Source organism: Hoplias malabaricus, chromosome 1 (genome assembly GCF_029633855.1).
Source record: "Hoplias malabaricus isolate fHopMal1 chromosome 1, fHopMal1.hap1, whole genome shotgun sequence".
NCBI classification, from domain to species: Eukaryota; Metazoa; Chordata; class Actinopteri; order Characiformes; family Erythrinidae; genus Hoplias; species Hoplias malabaricus.
The window spans coordinates 82,879,447-82,904,583 of record NC_089800.1 but is presented as its reverse complement, the minus strand read 5'-3'; the positions used below and the strand labels follow the sequence as shown (position 1 = coordinate 82,904,583).

The following is a 25,137-nucleotide window of genomic DNA, read 5'->3' as shown; positions in this document are numbered from 1 at the left end:
TGTATGCTGCTGCTATACACAGTCCAAAAGATTGTAGTTTAATTATACATGATTAATTAAATAGTTAAATAGTCACTTTGCTCTTAAAGGTACTGTATGTGATTTTGGAGAATGCAAGAGAAACATAAATAAATAAATAAATAAACCTCTTCCTTCAGTGGTTCATCAGAAGCACTGCCCCCAAAGTCTAGCACCCACAATGCAAAGATAAAGACTAAAACAAACCCACTAAAAACCCCAAAGAGAACCACATCATGGCAAGTAATTAGCTTTAGCTTGGTTAGCTAAAGAACGCTGCTGCTAAAGAAACCAGTTGTAATCATCAATCACAAACTTTCACATACGGGACTAAATTGTAATATATTTCAGTCAGTTACCCACCTGCAGAGCAGGAATAGAGCAACATCCTGAATCCCTTTCATGCCTTTCAACATTTGAAGGCCTCTCCATCCACACACAGACCCCACCAATGTTTACACGTGTCTTCACTGTTGCCCGATCTAAAAACGTACATTTCATCAGATCTTTTTCTTTTTGGCGGTTTCTCTGCCACCTCTCATTGACAATTTGTGTAGTTCAACATGCAGAATGTGCCAGGAATGTGCCCCTGCCCCCTCCATTCCCCATAGTGTGCACCAGCAAGAATGCCTGCTGTTTCTGATGGACTAGAATAGTTTTGTGTTTCTCACTCAGAGCCATTTTCTTTCCATGCTTTCCATTTACAGAGCCCAGATTTTTTTCGTTTATTTTCAGCCTGAGAGCTAGTGCACATTCACTGAATTTAACAGAAAGTGTTGAATCGAAAACATATATAGCATTTATAATATTCACAGTGTATGATGTTATTTGAAAAGACAGCTGTTTTTCTGTTTTACGATGATTATAAGTATTGCATTCATTAAATTTGCCTTTGCATTACATTCTTTATGTCTGTATATCTGTATTAACCATACGCTTGCATGCATGTATTGCATTTTTCTATCCTTGCACCTTTGTGAGTGCATGTGTGTGTGGTTTGTAAGGTGTGTGTGTGAACGTTTTACATTCTGTGCTTGCCATACCTTGAGCAGATAGATGGGAATATTGCTGAAGTCCACAGGGAGTTTGAGTAGGAAGCGAGCAGAGAATTCTCCTGTCTACAAAAATACAAGCGTGAAGTTCATTGACACACACAAAACACACAAACAAAAGAATAAGGTTGTAATAAAAGTAAACCTGCTCTTTGGAGAAATAATGCAATTAAGCAATCATACAATTTCTAATTTAGTATGATTTTAACGAACAGATCAGTGGGTTTGTATTTTCAATCGATGCCTTTAGAACAAATAACGAGATATTACTTTTCTTGCTTTCTACTGAAATTTAGAAACTGAAACAATGCGTTTCTGTATTACATAAAACTATGCAAATGTAAAGACCTTATGTCATTCCTTCATGCTTCATTCTCCCAAAAGCATAAAAGCAGATTACAGATTGTTGTTGACAGTCATGCTGCATGCCTCCTTGGAATTGCATCATCATAATATAATCACTTCTTCAGCATTTCCTAATCATTGTCTGTTATCCCACAAACCACAGCTATATTTGCCACATCCCTTTAGAGGTAAAGCCCCATGAAGCAACACATACACCCACATACACACCCACTCTCACAGCACTGTTCCCAAATTTGCTAATGTTGAGAAATGACTTGTATAACTGCAGTAGGACACTGGGTGGGTGAATATGCTTGAAGCAGTTGTGAAATGTTCTTGTTTAAACAAGTGGTCAGCTGAGGTTGTGCTAAACGTTAGTCTTGTTTACAAGGTTAACATGGCAACACAATGGTAATTACACTGTTACATATGTTTCACAGGGTCCTGAGTCCCATTATGAAAAAGGCATATGAAGCATTCTGCAATACAACCAATTAAATGAAATTTAATTACATTTGGGATTCCTCAAAATAGCCACCAATTAAAAAAAAAAGAAAGAAAATCTGCTTCTCAACCATGAGGTACTGGGTTAATCACCAAACATGGCTTCTTCATTTGTACTGCAGCAATTCCCAGAGTTGAAGGGAATTCACTGGTTGTTTGTCTTGGACTCTTCTGCCCTGTTTATTGCTTACAGGCTCTATGGGACTGGGTCTGGAGACTGGACAAGAACATTCATTAGTTGATGTCCTTCACTTTTTATGTTAGACAGCACTTAGACAACAATCTAAAGTATCCTAATAAAAACTGATCATAAGGATATTAATACAGGTTTGAAAAGATCATCAACTTCATCACTAGCTCAGGAAACTCATCCTCTATGTGATTAACACAAACAGCTTTCGAATGATCAGTCCCTAAAACAGACATCCGCTCCTCAAAAGTCTGGTTTCAAGTTTTTTAGGCTGTGGCATCCTCTTCCTCTTATTTTCTGGTTGTAAAAAAACGGACTTGTAATAATACTTCCAATTTAGAAAAACATTCAGTGATCTCTTCTGATCTGCAGATGCTGAAACATTTCTGTGTTGATGTGTACATAGCTGTTGTTTTAGTAATGCCACAGAAACAGCTGACAGCTATCAATCAATCAATCAAATTTTATTCATACAGTGCGCTTTTCACAACAGAAAGTCATCACAAAGCAGCTTTACAGAGATCTGGGTCCAAGCCTCCTATGAGCAAGCCAACAGGGCAACAGTGGCAAGAAAAAGCACCCTCGGTGCACAAGAAAGAAACAAGACTCATAAAGAGGAACCCATCCCCACCTCGTGTCGAGACCGGAGATAACAAAACAGAAGTAAAAGTGCACTGATACGGATAAATGAGTCATAATAAAGTTGAGGGTAAAATATTAGTGATATATGAGTATGAAGGAGGAGGAGGTGGTCAATGATCTTGTGGGAGGGTAAAAGCAGGTGCAGAGTTAATTTGGGATAAAACAGCATCCTTACAGGGCCAAGCATGAAGCTGTAGATGAGACAAGGCCAAGAACTTGTACAAGACGCACAGAGTTTAAAGAACTAAAGCGTTTAAATGTTAAACTACACTAAGCATGTACCAGACAGCTGGAAATAATGGCAAAATAGTATGTTCCTACTGTGTTCAGATGTCTAAAGAGTTACAACGTAAAGCATCTTTAAGTTCCATAAGGTAAAACCTTAGAGCAATTTTACATTAATACATATTTAAATACTCTGTTTTTGAATGATGAAGACAAAATGGTTACGGACATGTTTATAAAACGATCACAGAACTGTGGGCAATCTTATCCGCAAAGGGCCGGTGTAGCTGCCCTTTTTTGTTCCAACCAAACCAGGAGGTCAAATGATCACTTGTTTTACTGAGACCAACTAATTAAAGGAGTGAAATGAAATGTGCTTGGGCCTGAATTAACTAAAATCCAACCGCTTCACCGGCCCTATGCGGATAAGATTGCCCACTCTTGGTCTATAGCATCATGCGCATAATATAAACTCTACGTCTAAACAGATTATGCTGAAAAATGTTAATACTACTATCTGCAACACAAAAAATCTTGACATTTTTATTAGTTCATTTCAATATTCAATTCAATTCAATTTAGTGGTCTTTTTAAATGGTACTTTAAAATGGAATATAATTCATATTTCAATATGCATAATACATGCATGTCTCTTCTATAAATGTCTAATGTTGAATACGTTTAGTGCATTTACCCAGCTGTTCTTGCGGCCAGCATAGATCTCCATGCTGCGGCCATAGTTGGGGTCCTCCAGCAGGCTGTCATACTCAAAGAGCAGACGTGAGCTGTCTCTCAAACGCTGACACTGGTACTGATGATACTGCTGCAGGAGCTCCTTCACCAGCTGCAGGAGGCACTCTGGATCTCCAGAGTCCCAGGCCACCAGGTGCTACAAACCAGCAAACAAACACCCAGTTAGATTTCTGCACACTACAAAGGAACAATACACCTAGTCTCAAGACATATTCCATTGCAACTGCAGAATTTTTTTAATTGCCATCTATTCCATAAACCCAATTTCAACTGCATGCATTTTAGGTTTGTTATCTATTCTACAGATAAATTAGAAAAATGTACTAATCTTACACCTGTCCTTCGGGAAAATTGAATGTAGAGAAACTTTAAGTTACACTATTGCACTTTAAGGCCACTGCTGCACTGAGTTACACAAGTTACCTGAAGAGAATAAAAATATAGCTGTAGACTGCTGTGAATAAAGTATACATAGGTGGGCTGGATAAACATGAAAGATGTTTATTAAGGCTATTAAAACTGATTTAAGCTATACATAGTTCAGTCCAAGGCTTTAACCTACACCATAGATTTAATTCATTTATTAAGCTTAAGACGTTATTCAATAGGTGCTGTAAAAGGGGGTCACTGCGTGGATCACACTGGACTCTGCAGATTAAGGTGTATTAAAAAACGCCATATATAAGGTTCTGTACAGTGCATGTCTGAAGAAAAGCCGCCAGACATGGCATATAGCACTGGCATAAAAAAGTTTCAGGTTGCCTACAGAATTGCAAACATAAAGGCAAGTGATTGACGCTGACAAAATCTAATCAGAGCCCAGTCAGCCATAAATACAACAGTCCAGACTTGGTGAGCCAGTCAGGCCTGATTTTCCTCCTCTGGGGAAAAACGGCAGCCCCACAGGATATCCTGATGCAGAAAGGTTGCTTTCATCCTGCGACCCTTTGTACCTCAGTCCAGACGCCAGGACGGTAGAATTCAGCCATCCTCTGCCAAAGCATTTCAACAATGTACCTCAAAAAGATGGGAACTATAGGCTACTTAAGATTAATGTGAAAAGAGGAAAGGACTGTTCATTTACAGGGTGAGATAAGGAAGCTTGCAGCCTTGTGCCTATTCCATTTGGTCCACAGAGTGCACAATGGTTAGGTATTTGAGGATTTTAGCAGCAATTAAGAACAGGATGTTTCTAAAAGCACGTAGTAAACACAGGGCTATTAATCCGAGTGCTGGCATCAAGGCTGGGGATACGTGAACGAGCAGAGCTGAGTGGGTGTATGCCCGTAACGATGCTTGCTGTTCCAGAGGCTGCGTGAGCGGGGAAACCTTGCATGCCAGCACGGTCTACTTCCTCCTTTCCAAAGACCTCGCCTCCTACAAACTGACCTCATTTGCATAGGTGATCCCAATTTGCATGAGTTTGCCTGACTAGGGCAGCAAACAGGTATGCAAATAACACAGCGGAAGGGCAAAACAAAACCAAATCGCCACCTTTCCATGCAGCGCTCCACCATCCTCCTCGCTTGGCCTAATTCTACCACTCTGCCTCTCCAAGGGGACATTGCTCCCTGATGCATGAGGCATAAAAGAACGCAAATTAAATTCTAGTGACAACTTTTTTGGGGAAAAAAATTTAATAAATAAATAAACTAACAAAAAACACTGAGAAAAAACAAGTAGTATTAAATACATCCAATTCAAAGAGTAAATAAACATTTGGATGATGAGTAAAAGACAAACCTCTCCAGTTGAGGGTTAAGATTCAGACAAACAAGCCTGTCTGTCATCGCCAGGCAGAAAAAAACAAAACAAAACGTGCTGTGTCTTAATGAGCATGTCACGCACTGTTTTGGAATTTCAAATAACTCCGAAGCAAACCTGATTTTTAGTGCTTCTATGACTCTTCCTGTCTACAAGCCTCACTGAGTCATGGATGGGCAGGACAGAAGCAGGGACAGAGGATGGTGGATGTCCATTGGGATGCAGATTATGTAACTTATTAAGCAGGAAATACAGGGCACACAACCGAGCTTCGTGGATCAAAAAGCCACCAACTGATGGAGGAAGGCAGGATGATAAGAGGTGCAGAGGGCTCAGCTGTGAACAGTGCCTGACATAGATCGGATTCTAAGAAAATTATAGCAGGACAAGAACAAGATACAAACACAAACACGAACATGGCTTTCTTTCCTCTAAAAAATAATCTCAACTGGCTCTTGTATATTCTTTCCACTCCAGTTTCTTGGAACTTCAAATTTGCTTTGAACTAGCTGCACTAAGCTGACCCATGGCCCTCAGCCTCTGTTATCACCGAAATAGTAATTCTGAGGAAATATGGTGCCTCATGATAGAGTAAACAGAGAAGATTGTACAAGGGCCTTTTTCATTATAGATCCCAATGATCCGCAAAATCTACACTTAGGAATTTCCCTTAACAGGCCATTTTACAATTTTCAGTTAAGCTGTGCTGACCCCACTGTTCATTCCAGTCATGTCCCACAGAGCACAATAACGCCATGATTCATGACTCTGTTATCATTTCATTTTTCTTCTTTTTGTTTAGCATGACCTGGGAGAAGCAATGTTAGGATCCATTCTAATGAAATCCTAAAGGTTCCATGTAGGAGGAGCAGTCATGAGAAAGTTCAGAAGAGGAGTTGTTTCCTGGACAGTGTTTTACTTTACAAATTGACATGACTTCACTGTCCAGACTTGCTCTCTGCAATTACCAAGAGTTGTGCTAGTGAGATCACTCATTACTCATGGAATTTAACGTCCATCAAAAAAGAGAGAAAAAAAAAATCCAAGACTGATTCTCATGGAACACAACTGATTTTTGAATAGTCTGGATGATTTTAAATATACACCATTGTACTAGCCATTCAGAGCTCTAAATCTGGCAAATTATAATAAGTTCATTTTTATAATTGAATCACACAATTCCTGCCACGTTTTGCTACAAATGGGCACTGGGAGAAGTGTCTCTGCCGAAAATAGCTCGCCAGCCTCTTAAGTACTTTGGTAAAAATAGACTTTAAAGTATGCTGAGTTAAACTGAGCCATTTTCTGAGTTTTTTTTTTTTTCTTTTTGGTTCCACAGAGACCCCAAATAGCATTGGCTATAGCCAGCATTCAAAGAATTCAGTATCAGAGCACAATGCCAGACTGAGCAAGCTGAACCATCACTGAGCCACAGATGATGAAATAACCAACCAAACAGCCCAACCATTCTCCAAGGTGGTCAGGCATTCTCCACAGACTGTGTCCTCTACCCAGAGGAACTAGTCACTACTCTATCAACACTCCAACACTATGAGCCTAGATCAGAGGTCAAACCCATTAGCTCTACTACAATGAGAGAGCAGAGTTTTGTGGCATGACTCTGGCTGAAAATAACCAACCCCCGATCATAGTACGACGACACTGCTGTGTCTGCTGACCTCTGTCTGTCTGGCTGCATGTCCTTTAGTGGATCGATATTTGAGAGGAGAAAGAGGCCATTGTGTTTGAAAGGGCTGGGTCCATTCTCTCTGCTAGTGCAGGAAGCTGGGGTGAAGGCATCACACCCACGCCACTAATGACATCACCATCCCAGACTGTCAGCATTTACCAGCAGGAATGGGATTCCCGCAAAAGTGTGGGCAAATGGAAAAAGCCCACAAAAGCAGTTACTGAAGGAAGGGAGGATGCGAGACTAAGAGAAACAGAGAGGAAAAGGAAATATACTAAAAAGCTCTCACCAAAACTCATAAAATGACTAAATATACTTTCTTAATGAATCAGCAAAGATTAGTTACCACTGAACGAGAATGACGTATATTTTAAACTCTCAGAATTTTGGAAATGATAAAGACTTATGAAGATCTATGTAATTGTAAAGGTGATGTTCATGGTTGAAATAATAATACTACTAATAATAATAATAATAAAAAAAATGTTTCCTCACCATTTGCTGCATTGGACAGTCTGTGTGCATGCTCAAAATGTGTTTACAAAGCCCCATTCTCTTTAAATGACTGAAAAAACAAACTGTCTCAGTCTGGTATGCTAGGCTTTCTTTCTCTTTGCTCATGGCAGAGGTGTCTGGAATGTTTTTAGATAATGGAGAGGACTCCAAATGTTGAAAAGCATGAACTGAAATGAGGATTTCGCTCTGTTCTTGCTCCACAGGTGGGTAATACTGATTTCTTTTTGCTGTTTCTGATTACTTAAGGTGTAAATGTCTTCAATCGCGTGGAGCTTCTGAGCTTAAACAAGCAGAGAGAACTGCCTTTCCTCCCAATCGTAGATGTTCCCTTTAACTGTTTTCCAATTACATCTTTAAGAAACCTATAAAACAATTAACTTAATCAACTGTTATCCAACATCCTGAAACAGCCTCACAGCCTACAGTGGCCATTAAGTGGCTTTTAACCCATGATGGCAGTGACAGTGTCAGAGTTGTGTTGTGGCTACAACTAAGAACAATAAAACAAAAGCCTACACAGGTAAAGTGATGCAATATTTACAGTCTTTGTGAGTCACTCAGTAAAAGTCCTGTCTGCCTGGAAACTATTTCTTATTCTGGGGAGGACAAAGCCATCTTTCATCACAGCAGTAAGTGTATGTGTACATGAGTGCGTGCACGCACACACACACACGCATGCACAGACACATACAGACACACACACACAATAAATTCATCTTCCTCCCAGTTTGACAAGAATGTGTATAAATTTCTACTTTCTATGGGAAAGCTTCTGCTGGTAAAAATCCGAGCTGAACGTGATGCTGTAACAGTTTTGTGGCTGTATGTCACACAAACGGTGACCTGTGCAGTAGTTCATCAGTAGTTATGTACTGTACACATGGCTCAAGACATCTTAAAATTCCTTATAATAGACCCTTGTTTAAAAAAATTATCCTGAGAACTATTTTTTTGGTGGAAGGATACAAACTTTGCTTTTCATTATTTTGCAAAGCAATGCAGCAAATACACACAAATAGCTTAGATTATCTGTTAGTCACATTTGGCGTTTTCTTTGACCAAATCACCAACCATGGTGCTTTTCATAATAACACACTTCGTGTTGTTCTAGTGCTTGGTTAGAAAATGTTCCTCTGTAACTCCTTGGTTTAATGAGCTCCATGTCAGTTTGCAGAAGTAATGTCCCATTCACTTCCACAATCTGCAACTGTTCAAGGCACTGTCTGCATTTTATACAGGTTTGGCATGAGATTATGCGCTAGACAGAACTTTAAACAAGTGGAACAGGATGTTCTATGCCGATAAATGAAGGTATCTAAGCTAATATTCACCATACGTTTTTGTTATTTTACGTAAAATTGCAGGTGTCTTTGTGTAGTTCAAGGGGAAATGTTTATAATCTGTTTCACCATTTCCTCCTTATAACCAGATGTTCTTTTGTGAACAGCATCATTAAATAAGTAAGAACCCATGTTTTCTAAAGCTGTAATATGTATATGTGTGAGCCCAATGCTAATCTGTGCCATAGACAGATGTGCCGTGGGCATGACGCCTCCACACACTGTGATCTCTCTGTAATGTTTAGAGGGAACACCCAGTTTTTCGAACCTTAGCACTAAACTCCCACACAGAACAAAGTGACCGGCTGGAGCAGCCGTGCGTCTGCTCATTCCGAGAGGTGCTGTGAAGTTTGTTCTCTGAGGACAGCTGGTATATTGTCTCAACGACTGGCATGAGTCAGGAAAAACACTGACCCCGGTGGCATATCGAGGAGGGGGGTTCCTACAGCCTCCAGCGGTCGGAAACTGACCTTTAGTCAGCGATGACAGTGACACTTATGCTGAGGCTACTACTGAAAAGAACAGCAAAAAATGTTCACAGGTACAGTGATTCACTGTTTGCAAGTCTCTCTGACTCATCCTGTACTGTAAATGAGGAGAACAGTACCAATCCTAAGATCAAATAAACAGGTCAAACCAAACTTCACTTCAAGCCTGAGGTCTTAATAAATCAGAAAGTAATATAATTAGCAAAGTAGCATTCTTAGTCATAAATTTGCCACAGCTTTTAATTTCACAAGTGCGGAAATAAAATGACTGTTTTTAGCAATGTCTTTAGCATTCTGCAAGTTTAATGTAAATTTTAAACTCTTGTTGCTTCTCCAAGAGAACCCAGGAAACAGGAAGATAAACTGCATCTGTTTATTAAGTGTCTAATTCATGCTGAATCCAATTTGTGGTGATGAAACTATGTGGACAGCTGTGGTCTGAAATTCAGCGATAATTATGTAAGCCTTATATATTTGTTTAAGCATTTCAGCGATTTTAGAGTCATTGGCAACCAGACCAAATAGATCATAGCAATCTTAAGAAGCATATTAAAGAAAAAAAAAAAGGGAAAGAGTATTAAATTAATCTGAGCCAGTGTCTAATTCCAGTGTGGGCAAGTGTTCTGTTTTTCTGCTGAAAGTGCCAAATTTAAGATCAAACTAAATTGAACTTGTCATGTGTTTAAAAAGGACTTGGCTTAAGAAGTCCACAGTGTTCCTGACATATGATTATTTTTCCACCTAAAAAAAATGAAATGTATCTCTAATAGACACCGGCAGTGAAACAAACACGGAAAGAATGTAAACTTGTTAACTAATTTTATAAATGGTCATACAACTGAATTCTGGGATAATGTTGATATATGATTCTCTTCAGCAGATTAGTAGATAGAATATTAAAAAAGTAAGAAATGAGGGCACAGCAACTTGGAATAATTTGGTAATTTGGAAACAACTTGGCCAAACTATAACTGCTTTCATCTTTAACACTTTAACAGAGCCTCTGTGAGTATGAATGTAGAGTATGAATGTAGAAACGATGGCATGAGATGCTTTACATCTAATAAAATATTAGCATAGCCCTGTGGCATGTCAAATTTTTGCTACTAAACTGTCAATATTGACATGATTTCATTAATAGACCATACCCCTACTGAATAACTCTAAAGAGACTAACCTTTATATTCATAAAAGTAAGGTATGATTCATTTATTCATTCATTTTCTGTTTCCTCTTTATCCTGTTCAGGGTCGTGGTGTGTCTGGAGCCTACCTAGAATCACTGGGTGCAAAGTAGGAACACACTGGACAGGGCACCAGTCCAGCACAGGGCATCATACATTCATTCATTCACTCACTTACACTAATGGACACACTTTACATAGCCAATCCACCTACAAGCATGTGTTTTACGATTGTGGGAGGAGCACCCAGAGGAAACCCACGCAGACATGGGGAAAACACACCAAACCCCTCACAGATAGTGGCCGAGGCAGTTACACCAATTGTTACCATGCCACCCTTATTATATTAATATATAATAAATACCAGTTACCTAACATGACCTTAACCATTTTAAGAATTCAGGGAAAAAAGGGTCCACACCCATCCGTTCCAGTATAATTCTCTTTCGTTCCCAGAGTGGCCATCAACTGTTATAGCAGCACATGTGATGAAACAAAGGTCTGAAAGCATTCCCATGTCTGCTAGTGGGCTGTGCAGATAATGGCAGGAGTGATCACAGAGGCTTGTAACAGCAAAGAACAGGAAGGAAGAGGAAACAGAGTAGTTGAGTGTGCCCAGGTTGATCTGACTCTCTTTACGGTCACTCTGGGCTCCATTGTTTTTGCCTTTTACAGGACACATGCTGTTCCCTGCTCGCTAAGGGAAGAGCAAAACTCTGGAACTTTATCCACAGGTCAGATATACTGCCATTAATTCTCCCACAGTGAGGACGGCAGTTACTTCACTACACATTACAAAGGGGTAGTAGGTGACCTTTAACACGACCTTACAATATTGTGTGTGCTAGCAGTTATAATCAACCCTCGCAGCACTGACATCTTACAAAACTGCAGTAAGCAAATAGGTCTCAATCAATTACTGATTTTATTGATATATTGTGCACTGAGAGCATCCTGACTGTTGACAGATGTCCTTTGTTTGGATGATTTAAGGCATGAACATGTATCACAAAGTTATTTTTTAATATAAATAATAATTATGTTAAAATACTGCAGGTCATGTCCAATCCAAAATAAAATAGTAAGCAAAAAATGTATCTGGGTGAGTGTTTTGTGCCCTGTCTATGGTGTCCGTGGACCCACAACACTGTTGCACTTGCAGACGATGAAGGAAAAATAATCTTTTTCTTATTTAATAGACAGAGTTTTCTGCTCACTCCAGGAGGAGAGTGAGCTCTACACTCAGTCCTCTCAAACTCTACAAACATTTTCTTGTTTCCCAAAAACAGACAGCCATGACATCTCCAGAAAATCTCTTCAAATGCCAGCTGACAAGTTGCTGATTATTTGATGACTCCATTTTGTTTATCTCTAAGAGTGGCTGATGATTACTACATATTTTAAGACACGGAATGACTTCAAAGCCGCTCTTTCTCTGGATTCACTGTGGATAAACACAGTGTGGGTATTTCCCAGTGACCTGTAAAGTTTCAGGTGCTCAGTGATGGCACAGAGGGAAAAAAACAAAAAGATTTATGATCTCTGGACCAACCACAAATCAAAGCAGGGCCCTGGAAACTCCAAAATAAAGTTGATTTAAGGTTTAGATTAGATTTGATTATATTTGTGTGTGGGTAAAAGACTGAAAGCTTGTTTTCACCAAATGTTTCATTATATTAAAATGAAAGTTCAAGAGCAAGACTAGTACTAGTTATACATATGAATTACACATTCTAATAAAATTAAGACAAATCCTCAAGTATCTGGTGCAAGATTTTTGTTTTATATTCTAGTTGTATTTACTATTGATAGAACTATGTTTTTACCTACATTACACACATGTATAGTAATTAGACATGACAACATGTCCTAATATTTAGAGTAAAAAAAGCAGCACCATATTTTCATCAGCTGCTGCAGGTGCGAATGCTGACCATGCTCAGCAGCAAAACATAACACAGTCCTGTTAATCCTGTCTACCACCAAAGTGAGAAATAAATGGCTTATCACATGCTTGTCAAAGGATCAACAGTCCTTTTACTTTCCTGCAGTTGTTCCCAAAATCTTTCCAGCACATTCCCAGTGGGCTTTCCTGGCAGCTCCCACTGACACGAAGGGCATGAGCGGCCCATGCCAAAACACAAGCCCCCTCTGGCTCTCTATTGTCAGTTCTCCTTCTCTCCGTCTACTGCCAAGAGACTCATAAAACCAAAACAAGTGGTTCAGGCTGCCAGAAGCGTGCCCCGCGGAGCTCTTATCCCATTCCCGTACACTAATGAGAGGCCCCACCGTGGGGACTGATGGGAAATCACTGGCTCTTGGGGAAAAGGGGGTTACATGCCCAGCGCTGCAGCCATGAGATCTGTGGAGGTGATATCCTCTCATTGTGATCCTGAATATTTACCCAACACTGTTTGACATATTTCCTTTTTCTTATTATTAGAAATGTTCATTGTTAGAAATATCCATGAAAAAGAAGCAAAGGTGCAGAACATGACAGGATGTAGGTACATTCTGAATTTTGTTCGGTATTTGAGCAGTTCATGCTCAAATAAACAAACAAGCCAAAGCACTGCTGCCCTCTACAGGTGTTGTACCACCAGTCACAGCTTATACACACAGCTTGGTTTACATACAATCAGTCGTTCGCAAAAAGTCTGGTGATAATTATGACAAGCCTGTATCTTATTTTAGTGAGTTGAAGTGATTTTCTGAACGTGGACCATTCAGAATTCAGGCATTTAAACATAAGCGAAGGACCAGTCAATTCTTCAAGGAGTGCTGTTTAATATGTTCATAATAACTTAATTTTCCTGTAGCAGTCTTAGTGCTATCAGTATAATATTCCTTTAGCAATGTAATAAACGTTATATTTGTTTCGTGACAGCTGTATCTACATGTCTGAATGTAATCATTCTTAATGTGCAACAGCAGTGGCAGATTGGTCCTGCCTCGCCACCACTTCAGACGTATTTTAAAATGATTCCACTGGTAGCGGTGTAAAACATTAGATTGTAATCATCCGTGGTAAAGTCATTGTTCTTATCCCTGGCCCCAAACACTCACATAGCTTCCTGTTCACTGGTGTTCTCTTGCAAGTGTGATGAAGATAATTCAAATAAAAAAAAAAACATTCTATTCTCTCTGGGCACTGTGACCATCTCTCTGCTCGCAAGTGTGTGTGTGTGTGTGTCTCACTGCTGTTTCACATGGTGTTCAGCCCTGCCGCAAGTACTCTGTCGTCACGTCACATGATGTTAATGAACTGTTAAATGGAGGCTTCTAACAGAAAGAATAAAAAAATAAAAGTGAAACTTCCAGATCATGTTTTTGTTACATTTTATTATTATATATTTTTTTTTCTTTTACCATAAAGCTGAAATACTTATTTCTTTAAGCTGGTATATATTGTCCATAGCCTAAACTGAAAAAAGCACACTGTGAAAACAGACAGCGTGCATAGCAAGCATCATTTATTTAAGTCTAAACAAGATAAGATATGCTTTGCAGTCTAGACTCTGAATTCGCTTTGCTAAAAACTCCCAGCAACAACGAACCACCAACAATTCTTTTATCTCACCGCTCATTTTCCCTTGACTATAAAGTCACATATTCCAGCCAGCGTTTTAACCACCACCTAAGCTAACTTCCCACAATAAACTGCTCTCTGTTTAGCAGCTTTAAAACCACCAATTAAATTCAAAATGAAGTTCTTGGACTGCAGCACCAAAACAGTGTCACAGCATAACAGCATAGGCAAATCAAACTGAAATCACTCATTGGAGGCCATGCATGAGATGGAAGGCATTCCCTATAGTGTGAATAATACTATTTCTCACTGTTCATCTCTCATCTCTTTGCTTTCCCACAGATACATTGGTTTTTGAAAGAGCAGTAAGCTCCAAACAGAGCCCTATCTTTCACTTTTGTCATCACAGGAACAGGAACAGCATCATTATGTTCTCTCCGTTATTATTGTTTTTTAATAACTCTAAAAGTATGATCTAGGGCAGTAATATTGGTTGAGACTGCTGGTGCGTCACCAATGACATCACTAAAAACTGTAACTCAGGTGCTAATTGGCACTTGAGGACTTGCTTCCTGATACCAAAGGGTGATAATGGGCCATAACACCACCTAATCAGAAAGATACTCCCACCTTTAATATTTATAGAGTACAAGGGCCTACCTCTGATGCATTATAACCAGAAAGATGGAGTGCAAAAAGATGGACAAGTTGAGAAAATTTTGTATGTGGCCTTTACCAAATCTGTAAAAATAGATATTAAAGAATGAACAGAGATAAATCTAACAAGAAGCGAGAATTGTTTTTAATTACATTACTGATGGCTTTAGTGATAAAATGTACAGTAAATACAAAAATGTTACGTTTATATCACTATCGCCTCCAAAATATCACACTATGGATTTAGATTAAAGTGTGCAACAACTTCAAGCTGTACTTGGTGCAGTCGCCAGTTTCTAAAACTAAGGACCACTTCACATTTACAAAACTATAATTTGAGACGGCCTTTGTTTGGCTTAAAAAAGGGGTACCTCTGACAATGATCATGTCATATTCATGTTCCTGGTTTATCAGTGTGTAGCAAGTGTCACAAAGAAGCACTGTTGTTCATTGTGGTCTGTTAAGGCCTGTTGTCAACATAGATTATGTATGAGAGCATGCGCTGGAACTGGAGGATGATGTGTTGATGGAGACTTTTCTTTTGGTTCACCACAACACACACAGCCTTACGCATTATTTCTGGTTTGTCTCTAGCTTTTATTGGGGGCTATCAAACATAATGATGTGTGGTTTTCAATTCTGAGAAGCCGTCTACTGACCACATGACCACCCTCTATTGTTATAAATAAATAAAATTAATTGATTCATGTTAAAAATAGTGAAACTACAGAGAGCAATTTATATAATGCTTTTAATAGAGAATTCCACAGATTTTTTTTAAACGGAACAAAACACTGTGTGAAAAGTTCACGTCAAACAGAATTTACTTTAAATACAGTCTTGTTATATGAATGTATATTGAATATATCTTTTCCTTCATTTGTTGGAGCTAACATGTCTGGTTCTGAATGTGCCAATATATATATAAAATATATTAAAAAAATAAATAAATAAATACAATTTTTAAAAAAAAGCAAAAATGTACATGCCACAAAATTAAAGTAAGTTTCTCTTCAACACACTGTTTCATATTATACACTTTAAATGACTCTGTTTACATCCCAACCACTGTATAATATGTAATTTTGAAAAATGTGTGGAATTCCCCCTTCTTGTTGTGGCAGTAGTGCTCAAATTAATAAGATACTATCTGCGCATGTGCTTTAAAACTGCCCGGTTACAGAGTGAACAAATCTGGAGACAAGTCTTGCACAGACATACTTTTGCAAAAACTGCAGGACGGCAAGTTGCCAACATTCAGAAACCGATTTCATCTTGGAAACAGTCCTCATTAAGGCCAGATTGTTTTCACCCACAAATGCTGCGGTGTCAGCTCAATTTTTATTCCACAGCTCAGGCCAGGGAAACAACACAGAGGTTAGCAGCTAATAATAACCCCGGCAGACCGTAAGCAGGACAAACATTTTACTGAGACGTCAGGAATTCCACAAAGTGATGTGAGAAGAGTTTAGTGTTTACAGCCTCAGGTGAAAAACAAGCCGAGGGCTGCAGAGGAGACTGTTCAACACACTGCGTAAATCTGGGTGCAAAATCTGCCCAGTGGCAGCCCCAACACGATGTCCAAAACAAAGCAACACTCGAGCTGCAGATGGAGTGATAAGAAATTCACATGATTTGTGTTGCCAAGCATCCAAACCGTAGAATTACAAACAGAACCGGTAAATCCCATGGAAAAATCAGGTTAAGTCCTTCAATACAAAAGACGATTTCAAACTCAATAGCTAAGGTCCAGAGATATGACATTCTGCTGACTGTCAGAAACATCCCACACCGTTTATCAGACATCAGGATACATAAAGATAACACAAACCAGGTGAAGAATGGTAGAACTTCTGGTTTTCATCATAGTGCCAAAGACCTGATGAGATCATTGCGTTTATAAGAATAACATGGTGATATTTTAAAGGGGGTGAAAGACTTGTCCTGAAAATGTTGCTTAAAGTGGGATTAACAGGAAGATAAATGAGAGTAAGAACATCAGCACAGCAGAAGAGGGGGCTAGAGCAAATAAGGAAAAATATCCCCTAAAAGAAACGTGTAGATGTGCACGGCATGTACAAAAGACCAAGGTAAACACACAGCAGCTGCCAAGCTCTGGCAGAGCGGAGGTGCTTCCCCTTCTTGTTTCCAGCTGAATTTCGGAGACGGTGAACAACACTCATCATCTTCCAAGACTCTGACACAAGCAGGGGATTTTTTAACCACGATCGCAAAAAAATAAATAAAAAAAAATAGTCCAATGGACATCTGAGCTCACCTAGGTGTCTAGGCCGGACACCAGCGCTCGAATGTGTCAGCCGCCTGTCCCAAACAGCGCAAATATTTTTCTATTCATAGTCTGTTGCATTCACATCCATGTCAGTCACCCAGATAAAAATGCAAACAAAGAAACTGAGCAAGAGTGACCTCTTTCAGTTTCTAAAATTGACTAAACAGGTTTGTTTTACTGTAACCATTTTCGCTACCAATTGGCTTTGTCTACTTATTTTTCCCACCGTGGATAATTTAACAAAGGTTACTTGATTTACTTGATTGACTGTTGAACATAGATGCTTTTTAAAACATAACATTCACCATTAAAGTTAAATTTCATCAGTATTTTTCACTAAAATATAATTTGAAAATACCAACAAATTTCATAATACACAAACCCTTTAGTAGTTAAGTTGTCAGATTAATTTCTATTAAAAGCACAGGTTTTCCCTTCTCTTCAGCAAAGTCATTGTACCACATTAAAATAAGACTACACTTATGAAGATTTATAAATAGTTTAAAAACCTGTTTATTACTTAGTTATTAATTAGGTTGTAAACACTTTAAAGGTCATTAATAATCATTTGTAACACAGAGACAGAAAGGGCAAGAGTGATTAATATTTTTGTCTAATACTGAAAGTGTCACAGATCTTACTGAAAATGTCGAGGTTAAGGTCCACCACATTATCATTAATGTCTAAAAAAAGACACCATCAGTGGGTAATTGATTGATCTTGGTGAGTAAATGGTTCATTTATTAACAAATACGTGCTAAAGCTGACGGGGTTAATGACGACTGATGGAGAAGACAAAGTAATGTCAGTATTCTGCAAAAACTAAGGTTTAAATGTAGATGGATGGGTTCACAATTTGGCAAAAGTCACTGGTGCCCTTTCTATTAGTTAATTATACGTGACTTTTAATGTTTTTAAAACCATTAATAACCATAATCACAAACAGATTTTTAACCCTATATAAATATTTACTAGAGATAGAACGATCAACGTTTCTGAGGCCGATTCCGATCCCTGATCACATTTCAGCACGATCGGTCGATAGCCGATACCGATCGAGGGCGGGGCTATATGCCACGGCAGGGCAACATGCAATTTATTAAAAAATATATAAAACATAAAATATTTTTAAAAAAAATGTCTGCATAGCGTCACTGAAATTGTGCAGTTAGGTATTTTATGAATTATAGATTAAATAAAACAGCAGGTATAAAATATGGAAAGTTTGAAATTAAACAACCGGGCCTGCTTTAATGGGAAAAAAGGCCCATCTGCCGAACTACTGGTTCTTAATGTTGAGTTTTAAAGGCATATTTCTTTTCACAAAGAGTAACATTTCAGCTTTCTGGGATGACAGTCTGTTCCTCTTTTCAATCAGTATATTTGAAGCGACGCTAAACAATCTTTCACTATCCACGCTTGTGCAAAATGCAGCGAGATAGGCTAGAGTGACTTCGGCAAGAGCGGGAAAATGGGCCTTATTGCTTTTCCAATACGCTAGTGCTTGCGCGCTCCGTGGGATAGTGGGCTCCGAAAAATAGCAGCGCACTCGGGATGCGATCGGACTATTGCTCTCCTGGCCCTCCATGCTTTCCTCCAGTATTTCACTGTACATGGCAGACAAGGAATCTATTCGTGATTTTTCTGTTAGTTTGGCTGTGTTCATCTGACTTGGTCCTGGCATTTCTTCACCGGAACACGGCTCCCGTTTTGTTTGCGCAAAACCCTTAGGTGGGATATTAAGTGCCGTATCAGATTAGTAGTGTTAAATGACTTTGTTTTGGTTCCCCCATGAGACACGATGGTTTTACAAAATTTACAAAACGCCCTGGATGAGTCTGTGTCACATAAGGTAAAAAATTGCCAGACTGACGACATGTTTCCTAACAGTTCAGATAGGAATTGCAGGGACTTTACCGGGGAGGTTTTAAGGAGGCTCCTCCTGGATGAAACGCTAGCTCGGGATTGGCTAAATTTGAGAAATATCGGCCGATTGCAATCTCATATTTTGATTAAAAATCGGCCGATACTGATACATAGCCGATCGATCCTTCCATCTCTAATATTTACAGGTGTATAGCGGTAGCAAGTTATCATATTTTCATAACTACTTATACAGGAGGTCCCCGGGTTACGTCAATCCTGAGTTATGATGTTTCGTGGTTACGACACATCTCCCATTTACCGTATAAAGCCTTGTTTCAACTTAAGTGGTTTTGTGTCGTAAACGTCGTAACGCGAACTTCATGTTTGGTGTGCGCGGCGGAAGAATACACGGTTACGCGGCTCGGGACAGAGAAGGATAGGTGTTAGGATAGGATAAGTGCCTACAGTATGCTATTTACGTACAGTGGGAACGTGTGTTCCGACTTACACCGAAAAACAATTTACGACGCGACGTAGGAACGGATCAACGTAGTAAGTCGAGGACCCCCTGTATATAACAGATCTCTCATAGTTCATAATCCTAATTCTAAATATGAGTCTAATGCCATGAAAAATCCAAAGTTTCACCAGTTTCTTTATAATTTGAGCACCTTTAGCTCATTTACAGAGCACTGTTTACATACAAAATTGGCTCGTATATTGCAACACAACTATTAGAGCTGCATCGGTTTGAAATAAAGAAAGAAAACAAAGAAAATTGTTTATTACAATCCTGTCCAGGTCCGGTTGTGTGATTAGTAAGTAAAATGTAGACATCCCACGTTTAGTATGTATGTGAATTTTTAAAATGATGGAACTGTTTGTGAACTCTTTCCAGTGTAAGAGGGTCCCATTTTCCATTTTTCTTTGGCCAGAGACCTGTGATTGAATGTGAAATTTCCCAAGTGTAGCTAGGCTACAAAGGAAGGTCTACCTGCTAATCTCTGCTTATCACAGAATGTTGCAAATGCCTGTGGAAAGAGGGTAGAGAGCAGCTTTGGGAATATGTTTGAAAATGCAACATATGATTCTAGTGGTCAATTATTGAGAGGACAAATCACATCTTATGACACAGAATTGTGTTTTTCCTCTTGCCTTCACTACCAGAAGCACTGATTATCTCACACCATGTGCTCCCTATGGAAACCTGCAGTCTCCCCCAGAAGGCGGCTATTTACATCACTGCAGGGGCAGACAAGTTCTTATGTAATTCACCAACGCTTGTGCTTTAAAAAAAACAAAATACAAAAAAAAAATAACAGTAGGCCTCAGGGTCAAATATGGCTGCTGAGTCAGCCACACGTCAATTCCAGCCATCTGACTTAACGAACCGCTTAAAAGGAAGTCAAAACAACTTAAGTCTCAGTTGCTTTGCTTCTTCAAAGGCATTGAATCACAGCAGCACCATTGTTCAGTTGCCTCATACTTCTCTTTGGTTCTGCCTTGTGCTTATCTCAAAGGTTGCCTTTATTAAGCTTTTTTCAGTCAACTTAAAAGTGATTACCCCCCCCCCCCCCCACACACACACACACACAAAACGTCAGGCAAGACGAAGACAACACAACATTTTTGTTAACAAGAGTTGGACAACACCCAAAGTATTATGAAAGTCCTGCATAAAAACAAAACACCTTTTTTTCCCTCATACTTTTTTTCTTCCTAAGTTTTGAAGGGGAGTGCTGCAGACCAGAGACCAAGAGAGGGTGGGTTCTTGGCGAGGTGCCTGTCAATCAGTTTTTGCAACAGCCACTGAAAAAAATGCCACTGGCTGTCAATCACATTTTGCATTGGCCAATCACGAATTAGAACAAGCGTTCTAGTCCATTCTTTCTAGCATCAGCCAATCTGATCAGAGCTCAAAGTTCAGCTCCCAATGCTTTATCAGGTTCCTTTATCTGATAGATCATGAGGCAGAAGATGTTCTCAGTGCAAAGTTATTTTAGCATTTAGTCCTTAAATCTATGTTAACTTCTCTGTTTAAGTCCTTTATGATTACACAGTATGAGTATAACCACGTACATTCCAGCACTTTTGTACCAACAATGCATTTATAAAGAGAACTCCACGCTCCTTAAACATTCATTTACATCTGGAGATTCTTAATTACATCAACTTCAACGAGCCGGACAGTAACACAGAGGTGGAGAAAGGAGACAGCCATGCTTTGGTGCTTTGCTTTTTATTATATACACTAAGAAGGGCATAGTGCACAAGAACAAGTATTCAAACAGCATTAGGCTCGTTATGTGATGAGACAAATAGCATTATCCACCATCACCTAAGACTTCCCAATGCTGCCACACACCTAGCCCAACACACACGCACACACACACACACACACAACACAGCACATAACCCCTAAATAGTAAGTAAGGAACCCCAGCCACTCCTGGATCACACAGTCTTTGAAACAATTGGTTAATGTGAAAAAAATGACAGACAGGTACCTTCAGACTTTTGGCTGGCTGGTGCACGAAATGATTCTCTGGGCTGCAAACACACATACCTGGATTTCTGAGCACTTTCTCACATATAGTGCCTTACTGCATCCACGAAAACCAGACAATATTCATACTGACCCAACCCAAAAATCAGGGACAAAAAAAGTGATCATTTAGCAGCTGTCCGTCTGAAAGAGACTCATTATTCTATTCTTCAGAACTTCATATTACTACAAAAAAGCTTTATGCATCAGGGCAAATTAGAAAGTGGACATCAATTCCTGTTGACATTAATAGAAGCTAAAAATGTGATTGAAAACAACAAAATAAAACAGTCAGTGTGAATCCAGTATATTAACCGAATGATCATTGGACAAAGACATGTCTTCATAAGGCTGAATGACACCTACATTGGTCTTTCATTACAGCTGACAGAAACATTCACAAAGGCTTATTCCAACAAGCATCAGCTTTCATTAGAGTTTCAACAGTGAAATGGCCTTAAGTAGCCCCTGTGACCACTAAAGTACGTTTATGTACATTTATGTCTTTTCAGTTTTGTAGCTGTACAAACAAAGACATACACCATGACATTTTCCATGACATTCAAGGGTAATGGAGACAGACTTACCGGTAGTTCTGATGGCTCTGGCAAGAACTCTGCATCTTCCCCGAAAATGAAGTCAGGAGGAAGCTCTGGGTCTCTGGCATTAAAGATAATGTCCCCTGGCATAACAATCAGTCAAAAAACAAACAAAAAAACCCCACAATTAATCACCGATTAATCTGACACAACAGTAAATGAGCCACTAACTTACAATACACTATAAAACAGGTCAAATGAAGATGAAATAACATATCAAACAAATACAAATTGTTCCTGTGGCAGTGCATTCTTGAATGTACATATATACAGTGTGATAGTGAGAAGGAAATTAAAGGCTACAAGAGAAGTGTGAATCCATGTGCAACCACAGTGTTCATACAATTCAGTAACACTTTTATATGTTATCCATTGTTATTCCTGGCTGGTATGAATACATTAATTTATTCCTTCATTATCTGTAAGCGCTTATCCAGTTCAGGATCGCGATGGGTCTAGAGCCTACCTGGAATCATTGGGCACAAGGCGGGAATACACCCTGGAGGGGGCGCCAGTCCTTCACAGGGCAACACACACATTCACTCACACCTACGGACACTTTTGAGTTTGGTAGGAATCCACCTACCAACGTGTGTTTTTGGACTGTGGGAGGAAACCGGAGCACCCAGAGAAAACCAACGCGGACACAGGGAGAACAAACTACACTCCCCACAGACAGCCACCCGGAGGAAACCCATGCGGACACGGGGAGAACACACCATCTCCTCCTAGACAGTCACCCGGAGGAAACCCACGCGGACACGGGGAGAACACACCACACTCCTCACAGACAGTCACCCGGAGGAAACCCACGCAGACACAGGGAGAACACACCAACTCCTCACAGACAGTCACCTGGAGCGGGAATCAAACCCACAACCTCCAGGCCCCTGGAGCTGTGTGACTGCGACACTAACCTGCTGCACCACCGTGCCGCCCCGGTATGAATACAGACAAAAGGAATTTAGACAAACTAGAGTTTGTCATTGGAAATGTCTTTTAGGGATAATCACATTCTGTTTTTATTATTACACAGATGTCTATAAGTTTCTGTATAAATAAGTCAGTAAATCACTGGTTCCCAGAAAGGAAATATCTTCAACTACTGATAGTAATGGAAAACAGTGCTCTAAGTCTACTCTTTATTCATGTGATATACAACTTCAGGATCGCTCTCCTAGGAATTATTAAATAATTAAAAAAGAAAGGAAAAGGCAATACAAGCATATATTTGCGGGGAAAATAGCTTTGGTGCTGTGATTCGGTGACACTGACCTTAACATCTAAGTTATGTCTTGTTTTCACGTTTACATAAACAGCTATTCTTATCAGATATTGCTCAACCCACTGTCAACCTACACTAGAACAGTCAACAAGCCCAGGTAATTGTCATCTTGAAAAATGGGTCAACAGTGATGAGCTCTTACAGCATGTTACATGATTCATTTTTTTCCTGGATATTTTGAAAAATTTTATCTCTTTTTTCTCCAATAAGGGAAATGGAACAATGAGCAAAGCAAACACAAGGCAGCAGTTTTCCGCAGATGGGAGCAGGAAAATCATCAAGCTAAAGTTTGTCATAAATCTGTCACATTAATTGCAGAAGAGCGAGACTCTCTTAGCCAAGTATCTCAAACAAATTCTTTCCAGCCTTCTGTGATAACATTGCTTTGTCACAGGACCATTACAGCAAAGGGGTTATGAAGCACCCCTGACGGCAGGCCTTTGGGCAATGACTCAAATGGGTGCTTGAGAAATATTGCCCCAGCTGGGGCTAAACTGGGAACATTGTGTGCTACTCTCAGCACCTGCAAACATCAGACAGCGTACGCTGCTGCCAGAGCTTTCACTGCTCAAAACAAACAATCAGACTTCCTCCCGAAGAAATGGGCTACAGAGAAGCCCACTTCAACATCATCAACCATCAGCAAACATTGGCAAAAATGTTGTTAGTGCATCCTCCACATCCTCCACCTTCCAATTAGTGACCATCAGAAATGCTACACAATATGTTGTCTCCATGAGCATAAAAATGAGTGCTCAAGGAGCTCACAATGCTAATGCAGTCCAATTTATTTTTCATGATTCTTTTTTTCCCATGACATTTCCTGTTGATTTGACTGGTAGCTCAATGAAGGTTACTCATGTAGAACACCCAAAATAGATTACTTCCATTAATTAGATATATAATACCTTTCTGAAAGGGTTTCTGAAGAGGATTAGCCATCAAACAAACACTTAAACGTACAATTCTGTTATTTATAACAGTGGAGTGGAATAATGTCCAAGCAAGTCATCACCCTCAGAGGGAGTGAATTATGAAACACACTTGAGTCATTTAGGAGTTGTCAACCACTGGCTGTTGTGAAATCAAAACCAGGAAACTATTCCCAAACAGCTTTTTTTTTTTTTTTTTTAAAAAGGGGAGCTAATTCCACATTCAGTGGTTATCATAATCTATATTAATAGTAATGTCTTGTCATTCTCAAGACCTGCCTATGAACTCTTGTTCTGCTCAGCCAAGACGTACAACTTCTGCACTACCCGAGCCTACCTACAGATTCCTGTTCATCTTTGCTGAGCTCTGTAAGCAAGTCTGTCTCAAAAGAACACATGTTTGCCAGAGGGATTGCTCCTTGAGAGCCTCATGACTCACACCTATTACCGGAATACTCAATTAAGATCACTGCTGAGTTATAATTACTATCAAACCCCATTCGGTAACATTAAACAGCCTCACGCTGTATTGTGGTACTTGGAAGCAGCACAGTTAAACCCTCTCACACTTGCTCTCAAAGGCATATTATTAAATCAAAGGAAATTTTGTTTGTTGCATTTCCATCAGTGGCATGAGTAAAATCAGCATTTTAAACTTGAATAACACCAAGGATGTGTCATCCTCTGCCCTGCATTGGCCTAGTGGTGGATTGGATGTGGTGAC

At 39.4% G+C, this 25,137-nt stretch overlaps 1 protein-coding gene across 2 annotated transcripts in view; it reads right to left on the bottom strand.

Annotated features, from left to right (window-relative positions):
* Positions 1 to 25,137, bottom strand: part of babam2 (BRISC and BRCA1 A complex member 2) — an 84,262-nt gene that overhangs the window by 51,576 nt on the left and 7,549 nt on the right. For both annotated transcript variants that reach the window (XM_066675176.1, XM_066675165.1), the window contains exons 4-6: positions 22,185 to 22,279; positions 3,671 to 3,865; positions 1,062 to 1,136 (exon numbers count right to left, since the gene is read on the bottom strand). In XM_066675176.1, the coding sequence (XP_066531273.1) occupies positions 1,062 to 1,136; positions 3,671 to 3,865; positions 22,185 to 22,279 (365 nt within the window). The remainder of the gene's footprint in view (positions 1 to 1,061; positions 1,137 to 3,670; positions 3,866 to 22,184; positions 22,280 to 25,137) is intronic.